Source organism: Rhinoderma darwinii, chromosome 4 (assembly GCF_050947455.1).
Source record: "Rhinoderma darwinii isolate aRhiDar2 chromosome 4, aRhiDar2.hap1, whole genome shotgun sequence".
NCBI lineage: Eukaryota > Metazoa > Chordata > Amphibia > Anura > Rhinodermatidae > Rhinoderma > Rhinoderma darwinii.
Genome location: NC_134690.1, coordinates 309,886,871 through 309,897,900, shown reverse-complemented (window position 1 = coordinate 309,897,900; position 11,030 = coordinate 309,886,871). Strand labels below are relative to the sequence as shown.

The 11,030-nt window shown below is 44.3% G+C and overlaps 1 protein-coding gene across 1 annotated transcript; it reads right to left on the bottom strand.

Annotated features, from left to right (window-relative positions):
- Window positions 1–6,993: 6,993 nt before the first annotated feature.
- LOC142760552 (histone H3-like centromeric protein A) lies at window positions 6,994–10,604 on the bottom strand. The gene is made up of 4 exons (XM_075863743.1): window positions 10,583–10,604; window positions 8,069–8,205; window positions 7,923–8,000; window positions 6,994–7,615 (listed from the first exon to the last, which is right to left on the bottom strand). Exons 1-4 carry the CDS (start codon window positions 10,602–10,604, stop codon window positions 7,484–7,486), a joined length of 369 nt encoding a protein of 122 aa, XP_075719858.1. The 3' UTR covers window positions 6,994–7,483.
- Between the last annotated feature and the right edge of the window lie 426 nt (window positions 10,605–11,030).

Sequence of the window (11,030 nt, the reverse complement as noted above, 5' to 3'; positions counted from 1 at the left end):
GATTAATTGAGTCTGTGGACAGGAGTCTTTTATACAGGTGACCATTTAAGACAGCTGTCTTTAATGCAGGCACCAAGTTGATTTGGAGCGTGTAACTGGTCTGGAGGAGGCTGAACTCTTAATGGTTGGTAGGGGATCAAATACTTATTTCTCTGTGCACAATGCAAATAAATATATATAATTTTGACTATGTGATTTTCTTTTTTTTTTTAAATATAATCTATCTCTCACTGGTAAAATTAACCTAGCCTAAAAATTGTAGACTGTTCATGACTTTGACAGTGGGCAAACTTACAAAATCAGCAAGGGATCAAATACTTATTTCCTTCACTGTATATATATATATATATATATATATATATATATATAATGTGTGTGTATATATGTATATATATATGTGTGTTTGTATATATATATATATATATATATATATATATATGTGTGTATGTATAATGTGTGTGTGTATGTGTATACACACACACACAAACACTGCATATTACATTACACACACGGAGGCCTCGTTTCATTTGTCTTATCCATCATTCATCTCTCCTTGACTTATTCTCCGCTCACCCTCCGTCTGCGCCCAAGGTCAGTACAGTCCTGTCATTCATTAGATGAAGCGATAAAACACAGGGGAAGGTCACGGTCACAGGATCTTGGGCTGTGAATAGAAACTCCATCATTTAAAGGGCCCCATCCACCCTATAGATAAACCGCACAGCACCTGGGCAATGTAGTGCGCAGGACCTGTAGGCGATGTGATATAATTTGTAGATTGCTGTAGAGAGGAGTTCAGAGCCCCCAAATCTTGCCGCCAATGTAATTTGGACTTGCAGTGATCCCAGGCTGAGGATTCCACTGTACTGGGCATGTGCAGCCTGAAGCTTGTGATCCTCTAGAGCGGAGACTCTCCAGCGGTTGTGAAACTACGACTCCCAGCATGCCAGGGCCTTGCCACCTGGTGAGGTTATTAAAGGGGAACTCCACTCAATTTATGGCTGTGCATAAAATGTGTCTTCTCCACACTGAGTGCTCACCCTGTGTCCGCTGCCTCCTCTCCTATCAATCTCCATGCCTCCCTCTGTATATTTCCTGTCCTCAAGGTTACGCCTGTCTCTACATATACACCCAGCATCTCCTAAGGCCCCATCTACACGAACGTGCTTTTGCGGCCGCAATTCCCCCGAAAATCCACGGGAGAATTGCGGCCCCATTCATTTTTCTGGGGCAATGCACACGACCGTAGTTTTTACGGTCTGTGCATGGCCCGGGAGCCCGCACCGCAGAAAGAACGGACCTGTCTTATTACGGCTGTCTTCTGCGGTCCGGGCTCATTGAAAATAATGGCCGCGGCCATGTGCATGTCCCGCAATTTGCGGGCGGCTCGTGGCTGACAGTCCGCAGCCGGCCGACCCGAAATTCACGGCCGTGCACATGGCTACGGTCGTGTGCATAAGGCCTAAGTCTTCAGCTTCACTATGGTCCCTCTGCTGCTGCCGGTCCTCGTCGTCCTCTTCTTTCTATACTTAAGGGTATGTTCACACGGCCAAATTTCAGACGTATACGAGGCGTATTATGCCTCGTTTTACGTCTGAAAATAGGGCTACAATACGTCGGCAAACATCTGCCCATTCATTTGAATGGTTTTGCCGACGTACTGTGCAGACGACCTGTTATTTACGCGTCGTCGTTTGACAGCTGTCAAACGACGACTCGTAAAAATACAGCCTCATCAAAAGAAGTGCAGGACACTTCTTTGGACGTTTTTGGAGCTGTTTTCTCATAGACTCCAATGAAAACAGCTCCAAAAACGGACGTAAAAAACGCCGCGAAAACGGCGTGAAAACGCAGCGAAAAATGCGAGTTGGTAAAAAAACGTCTGAAAAGCAGGGTCTGTTTTCCCTTGAAAACAGCTCTGGATTTTCAGACGTTTTTGTTGACTACGTGTGAACATACCCTAAGATGTTCCCACTCCAAGTGTCGCCTGTCAGGACTCGACCAGAACCAGCGCCCTCCGCGTCCTGCACCACTGCCCTTCATCTGGAATCTGATGGATCTGGGGCGCAGTGATCTTCCTCGACATTTCATGCGCCTGGCCCAGAAATACGGCCCCATCTATTGTCTCAGCTTCCGGGGTCAAGGTATGTGATGGTCCGGGGTTTTTTTGTGGTATTTTATTACTAAAACTGCTTTACTTCCAAAACTAGAAATAATAAAAATGACACTGGCGCTAAAAAAGTGACGACCAGTGCGCCAAGCATTAGATGTGGTCACTTCTTTAAGGCGACTTGCACCGAGACCAGCACCCATTCTGCTGGAACAATGTAAATTGACGATTCACATGGTCATTACGAAGGACTCCTATGATCAGCCATACAGCAGGCAATAGGTGGCTCATGAGCCACTGGTTGGGAACCCCCGCTGTAGCCTGTGACTTACGGGTAAAATGGTTTACAGCGGGTCTAGAAAATCTTTATTGGCACAACAAGGCAATGTGTTATGCGGCCCGAAAAAATACCCAAAATAGGCCGTGTGAACATACCCTTATAGCTCTTTAATATGTAGCTGCCTCTTTTTCAAAGGACCAAAAGGTAATTGGACAATTATCTCAATAGGCTATTTAATGGGCTGCATGGGCTATTCCCTCGTTATTCCATAACCAATTAAGCAGGTAAAGGGTCTGGAGTTGATTCCAGGTGTGGGATTTGCATTTGGAAGCTGTTGCTGTGAACCCACAACATGAGGTGAAAGGAGCTCTCAATGCAAGTGAAACCGACCATCGCTAGGCTGAAAAAAAATGAAGAAATCCATCAGAGAGAAGCAGAAATGTCAGGAGTGGCCAAATCAACAGTTTGGTATATTCTTAAAAAAAAGAAGAAAAAAAAAAGAGCGCACTGGTGATCTCAGGAACTCCAAAAGGCCTGGACGTCCACGTAAAACAAGAGTGGTGGATGATCGCAGAATCCTTTCCATGGTGAAGAAAACCCCTTCACAACATATACCCAAGTGACGAACACTCTCCTGGAAGTAGGTGGATCAGTATCTAAGTCCACCATAAAGAGAAGACTTCATGAGAGCAAATACAGGGAGTTCACAAGGTGAAAACCATTAATCAGCCTCAGAAAGGCCAGATTAGACTTTACCAAACAACAAGTAAAGAAGCCGCCCAGTTCTGGAACAGCATGAAACTAAGATCAACCTGCACCAGAATGATGGGAGGAAGAAAGTATGGAGAAGGCTCGGAACGGCTCATGATCCAAAGCACACCACATCCTGTGTAACACATGTATAGCATGGGTAGCAATGTGGTGGCATGGCAGGGGCAGTGTGGTGGCATGGGCATGCATGGCTGCCTGGCACTGGGTCACTAGTGTTTGTTGATGATGTGACTGAAGACAGAAGCGGCCGGATGAATTCTGAAGTGTTCAGGGATTTACTTTCTGCTCAGATTCAACCACATGCAGCAGGTGATTGGACGTTGCTTCACAGGACAGATGGACAATGACCCAAAACATTCTGCGAAAGCAACCCAGGAGTATATAGGGCAAAAAAGTGGAATATTCTGCAATGACCGAGTCACCAGATCTCAACGCGATCGAGCTGCATTTCTTTAGCTTAAAGGGAATGTGTCGCTAGAAAAATGTTTTTTTTTTTTTTTGTTAAACTGTTAGTATATAAATGATTATACATTGTTCTATTTTTTTAACATTTTTTCACAAGTCAGGAAATATTATAAATTAGATTCTAATTTATAACATTTCCATGTGCTGGTCAGTAGAGGGAGCAATTCCCAAAATTGCAGCATTGGCATGTGGTAAAGCAACCTCATTGCTTTATGCAGCAAAATTGGAGAAGACACACTCGCTTTAGCGTCCTCAAACAATCCCCCCTCCTTTATCCTGGCTAGTGCCAGGAGAAAGGAGGGGGTTGAATGTTCAAACCTCCTACACTGTGTGTCGCCATTTTTTGAGCGAATGTACAGTGTAGGATTAGATACAGTGGTAAATACACAGTATAACACGAACATACACAAACATAACTTACCTGCTCCTGCCGCCACCGCTCCGTTGGCTCCTAGTCCTTGCTTCTGAACATATGGACGGAAGCCGCGACCGGAAGTAGTCATCTTACTGTCCGGCCGCGACTTCCGGTCCACATGAAAATAGCGCCGGATGTCGCTCGGCGGAAGACCTTCCTTTTGGACTGTGTGGGAGCGGCGCATGTGCTGCTCCCACACAGACGGCGTACGCTATAGTGAATGGAACGGCTCCCGTTCGCATTCTCTATGGGGATGTATGTGCCGTATTCCATCTCTGTATGTGTCGTTAATCGACACATACAGAGATGAAAATAAAATGGCAGCCCACATAGTGAAGTGAAGTAAAAGTAATAGTAATAAAAAAGTACAACACAAAAACACAAATACATAAAATTTATTTTAATAACATACTAAAAGCAATAACATATAAAAAAAAAAAAAATCTGCGCGACACCTTCCCTTTAAAGATTAAAGGTTCTCTTTAATCTGTGTCAATATTGCAGGATGCGATCAGGTGGCCCTGTAAATATAGGAGGTGTCCATTTGCAATAGAAATGAATGGATGAGTATTTTTATCTGCAATTATTGTCCGTAATGGAGTGTGAGGTGTGTGCCAATATACAGAGCTTTACTAGCCTATTCTGCTGCCTTAAAGGGAATGTGTCGCGAATTAAACCTTTTTTTTTTTAAGTGTTGTTACTTATTGCTATTATATTTTTTAAGTTTTTTGCTGTATTTTTTTTTCTTCCATATGGTGGAAAGTATTAAAAATGAAATAATAATTTCACATGTTTTCATTGACTCCTATGCCCTGTAGCTGCCGTATTCCATCTCTGTATGCGTCGTTAATCGACACATACAGAGATAAAAAAAAATGGCAGCCCCCATAGAGTAAAAGAAAGAAAAAAAAGAAAAAGTACAACACAAATAAATAAAATTTATTTTAATGACATACTAAAAGCAATATTATATAGAAAAAAATAATTTCGTGATCATCCTACCATATATCCAACTTTACAGGTGTTTAGAAAGGTGCGGAGTAGAGAGGGAATATCACAACTGTTATCACCCCTCACTCCGGTTTTGGGTAACCCGGAATTTGGCCCAGGTCTGTCAGATCAGACCTTTAAGATATGGGTACAGCAGGGGCATTTTAGAGTAAGTCATTTTTATAGGGGCAATGCATGGCTGCATGGAGAAGAGCTTTCCCAGCCAGAGGGTCTCCCGGACGCGTTCCAATGGCAGGCGTTACAATTGACTCATTACTTGTCAAGACTACCTACACCGGCTTCCTATGACCGAGCTCTATCTTCCTTTGAAACTTTGTGTTCTCAAACGGGGCATGTGAGACGGGCCCTGTCCAGTCTTTACTGCGTGCTGCTCACTCCTGGTGAGGATTTCATCCCACCATATATTACGAAATGGGAAAGAGATCTTCAGATTACTCTAACACAAGAGCAAAGGGAAAAGATCATGCTCCTCACACATAAGGCGTCTATTAGTAACGCCTATCAGGAAACCAGTTTTAAAATACTATCCCGTTGGTACAGAGTCCCACATGTGCTACATAAAATGTTCCCGGATGTTTCTCCTTTATGTTGGAGATGCGGCAGAGAAGAGGGAACGCTTTTACGTATATTCTGGAGCTGTGAGAACCTTCGCACCTATTGGTCAGAGGTTCAAGATATCATTCTGGAGATCACAGGAATCTCACTGGGAGATGATCCGGCATGGATTTTGCTGCACCACCACGATATACCTGTGGGGCGCTACAGGAAGATGTTAGTGAGACATTTGCTGAACGCAGCTAAGGCTTGTATTCCGGGGGGTTGGAGATCCTCTGAGCCTCCTGTGACTAGACAATGGCTGGAGCGCATTCACGAAATTCGGAGAATGGAGGAGTTGCTCCATTCCGCACCCGAACGAGCAACGCAGTTTCAGAAAACCTGGTTCTATTGGTTTGACTTCTGCAAGTCGGACAGACACAAGAGGGCCATGGGTGGACTGATTAGTGGAGAACCAGGGAGCTCTTGAGTTCTCTCTGGTCTGTGATGTGCTGTGGGGGGGGGGGGGGTGAGAGTGAGGGGAGAACATCTCCCCTTCTCCCTCTTAAGATTTTCCCTATACCCCCCCCCTTCCTTTTGTCCTTCTACCCTGTCTACCCTTCGTTTACTTCCCTATTTGAATCGTTACTAAGAATTGACTGAGATGTGGGTGATGGAGGGGCGGATGAGGGTGTAATGCTGGTATTCCTGTCTTGCTATACTAATGCTTGTAGTGTATTGATGGTACTATGTTGGGAGGACTTTGATTGCATATTTACTTATTGTTGTTGAAATATAGGTTGAAATGATCGGCCCTCATGGGCTTTTTCTGTACCCATGTCACCCCCTTTTCCTTTTCTGTATCCCCATTTCTTTTCTTGAAAATAAAAAATTTGAAATATAAAAAACAAAAAAAACAAAGGAGGAAACCCAGCGTCTGGTGATGTCCATGGGTTCCAGACTTCAGGCCATCATTGCCTGCAAAGGATTCTCTACAAAGTATTAAAAAAAACATTTATGGTAATGTTAATTTGTCCAATCACTTTTGATCACCTGAAATGAGGAGGTTGTGTAGAAAAATGGTGGCAATTCCAAAACTTTTCACAGGAGATTTTTGTTTAACCCCTTGAAATAAACCTGAAAGCTTCAACTTCAATTGCATCTCAGTTGTTTCATTTCAAATCCAATGTGGTGGCAGCAAAACCCAAATCATGAAGATTGTGTCACTGCCCAAATAATTCTGGACCCAACCCACACACCCACCCACACAGCAAACACTCTGAACAAGCATAGCTGCAGTGTAAAGAATGGGGGTGGGACAGAGCAAGAGTATTGAACTACAGCGAAGCTGGAGTTGATCATATCCAAGCCCTTATGAAGATTAGTCTAAAATGATGAAGATCAAAGTTATAATATACATTTTTTTTTTATTTGAAAAAATTAACAAATCTTCACAGAATAAAAACAGGAAGCGGATCATAAACTCAGAAGAACAATTAGAAGGTCGGCCAGATCAGGTTTCATTAGCGGTTGTGTCCAGCGTCTTTGTTAGCGGTTTTGTCCATCAGTGCCGCCTTGTGGTCATTTTCTGTGCTACATCCTGGACCCCTATAACCCATTACATAGCTGGACAGAAAAACGACTGCACTACCACCCTGCAAACTGCAGTGGCAGCCATATTGGTTGTAACAACTTTCCCATGAACAGATAAAACAAAGAAAAAACCTCCACTGTAACCAGTGTCAGGAGGGGGCGCTAAAGCCGGTTTACTCTTCCAAACTGGATCTTTTATGCAATGGTAAAACTTGTATTTCCCAATAGATTTTCTCCATTAATATAAAACTATTTACACGTGATCATTCTTCATCAAATCTTGAGAGATAAAACGGCAGCGTTATCACAGTTCATACGGGATGCCTCGGATTCTCCGTGCGAGCTGCATGTCCTTCACAAAGAGAGTGCCCCTATTGGCCTGGTGACTGAAGAGGTAAGAATCTTCAAAGAGACTCACGAGGAAGTCCTCAGCCGACTGTGGATACAGAAGAGCATTAGTCCCTCTTAAAGTGACAGCACTCCCGGTATAATTTACTACACAGCTCGAAGGACTGATCAGATTTCACTTTTATGAGCTGTTAGCTAGAGTGATGGTGGGGGGGGGGGGGGGTTCTGGCCTCTGGAACTCCCACAATGCATCACAACCCCTATGCAAATGTCCCGCTAGGGCATATGGATGTGTTAGAGGGGGCGGGGGCTGAGTAGTGAACCACTGCAAAGAGCAGCTCCCTCTCTGGTTGACCCATGCGTTACATGGACAGTGCATTGTATGAGATACTGACCTCTTGTAGCGCCATAAGTGCGGTGCTTTGCCAGTAGTAAAACACGTCGCGGGAATACTTCAGGCAGATCTCTCTCACCTGCAAGAATAAAAGGGGAATATCACTGACAATAAAGAGGAGCAGCCGCAGAGGACACATCCACTCACCAGGCGGAAAAACGGGGTTTTCTGAATGAGCAGATTGGTTGATTTTTGGTACTTTCTTATTTCCATCAGCGCACGGGCTCCTGGGCGGTAACGTCTTCTTCGTTGCGTGCTCGGTCTGTGACTTGTTTCCCCACTACCTGTAAGAAAGAAATACATAATAACAGCTGAAAATGAATCTCCCGCTACATGGAAATTCACTGTCTGGCCGGGTTCACACGTAGGGTAAACACGGCGGATTTTCTGCAACGGATTTCATTGCGGAAACTCCACAGCGTAATACAGAAGCAGAAGAGTGGAGGAGATTCAAACAAATCTCATCCAGACGCAGCCGAAAAAAACCCGCCAAACTTACCCAGATCTCTCTGCTCCTGCGTTCAACCCGGCCTCCAGGGATGATGTCTCATCCCATATGACTGCTGCAGAACATCAGAGGGACACGTCACCATGGCTACGGGTAAGTATGGTTTTTTTTCTACCTTCTATGGACATTCCAGCCGAAAAACTGCAGTTTTTCAGCCAGAATTACCTCCGGTGCCCAGGGCCAATACGCTGTGTACTTTTACGCCGCGTATCTGCCCTGTGTGAACATGGCCTATTACCTTAATGTCCCCCAAGGAACATCAGGTAAACAGATTTAAAACATAACATGCTACCTGCAGCCACCACTAGAGGGAGCTCATTGTATATGGTTGTACATTGAACTTGGTAACAAAACAGTATGCAGTGAGCTCCCTCTAGTGGTGGCTGCAGGGAGACAAAATTATACCATGTAACTGTCTACGCAGGAGATTTAGAGCTCCGTTTCAGAAAACTGTGCTCACACTGCTGTAAAACGACATTAAGAAATTAATCAGCACAGAATGTTGGACCTAAAAAGGATATAAATGTGGACGTTCAAATTTTAGATACTTTTCTATGACTGATAATTTGGGGTCCATCAAGTCCCATTGATACCTGATTAAAGGGGTTGTACCACGAAAATAATTTTTCACCTATCCACAAGATAGGTGATAAATGCCGGATCGCTACGGGTTGTTAACAAGAGTGCGGGTCCCAGAGTGGTGGTCACTCAAGTCATTCTCTATGGCAGTGGTCCCCAACCTATTTTGCACCGAGGACCGGTTTGATGCAAGAACATTTTTGCGGGGACTGGCGGGGGGGGGGGTGGAGGGGTTAGAGTCAGTTCACACATTGCGTAAATACGGCGTATACCTGTATTATAATGCGGAAAAATCGGCAGCATAATACAGTAGCAGCAAAGTGGATGAGATAAAACACGTCTCATCCACACGCTGCATAAACGGAGTAGAAAAAAGGCTCAGAAATTGACGTCACAACATCGCGCCTGCCTGCGCGGAGCCGCTCACGGCAGAGTGCATAATTGGGCAAGGAGCAGTCAAACTTGACTATTTCCGTCGATCCCATAGGGAATGAATAGAGCGGTCGGACTGCAGGTTGGAAATTCTTAGATCCCTCATTTCATAATATATCTTCATGGGTGTGAGCTGTGTTCTCAGATTCCCTTCCCAGGGCCATATAGTAACGTGCTTCCTGCAACCACCACTAGGGGGAGACGATTGTGCACATGCATACAGCTCCTGTTGTGCCTATATAAATCAGTCCTCAGTTTGCTCCCCCTAGTGGCGGCCTTGTGCTACAGAAATTTCGGTAAGTAACAGATTTTTACCTGCATAGAAACGAACCCTCTAAGATATAAAGCTGAGAAACGGATTACAATCTAGTATTACACGACCCGAGGTTATCTGGAATTCATTTTTAAAATAAAATATATAATGAGAGTGATAAGATGATCAAGGTGCAACTTTCTCTTACTTGGCGGAGATTGAGGAGGAGCTGCAGGTTTCTTCTGCGGCTGCGCCGACTTCCTGCGGGACGAGCTTTTCTGGGGTGGTTTCATGATGATGTAAAACGCTGCTGAGAGACATACAATCAGTTAAGCAGATAAGAGACGGTGACAATTCAGCAGAATCACAGGTGACGTAGGATAAACTGAGCGGTTTTATACTGACTGATGCCACCAATGAAAGTGATGACATTGACGGTGAAGATATGAGATTGCCGGATGTCAGTAATTAACGCACGCTGCATCAATGAATACAATAGATCCTCGTGGCATCAATTACCAGAACAGCGACATCAATGATCTATTTAATAATGCGGCAACAGAAGAGCTACCCGCAGCAGATCCCGCAAGCAATGGGCAGATGTTTGCAGACGTAATGGAGCCGTCTTTTCAGGCGTGATTCGAGGCGTAAAACGCCTGAAAATAGGTCGTGTGCACAGAACCTTACAGAGAATCCGTAATCCAGACAAAGGTGGGAAATTTAAAACTGGAGCAAAGGAAAAGTGGAGCAGTCGTCATGGAAATGAAAGGCCGCAGCTGGAGGACGATGAGCTGCAACAATGCAGTACAAATATACAGAAATAAAACATCTAATAATCCATATGATCTCTAGACACGCAGCAGCGAAAATGTATAAAATCAACACACACGATAGACGAGGAGAAGAAACATTGTCGAGTGCGCAACTTTTCTTAGGACTCTCTGCTTTGTGCCGTTTCTCTGTTATTCCTCCTGGAAATGTAAGAATTGACAGCTGTGTGTTACCAGTTGGGGGTGTGTCCCTACACAAACTGACAACGTCCAATCAGTGCTGACAGAGAGACTGTAGGGACACGACCTTTGATGAGGAGAATGGCAACACCAAGTTATCTATTAATACATACATTTCAGGAGAAGTGACGGCTCCTCTTTAATAATATTGTCTGTATCCTGTATAATTCATGAGGACGCACGTGCTGCCCGGCGTGATGTCAGCGTCACCGTATCTATCAATGATTATACACTGAACTCTAGAAAACTGTCAGATACACCAGGACGACTGTATACATCAGAGTTTCCCAACCTTTTCAGGCTCGAGGCACCCCAGGGAAAAAAAAT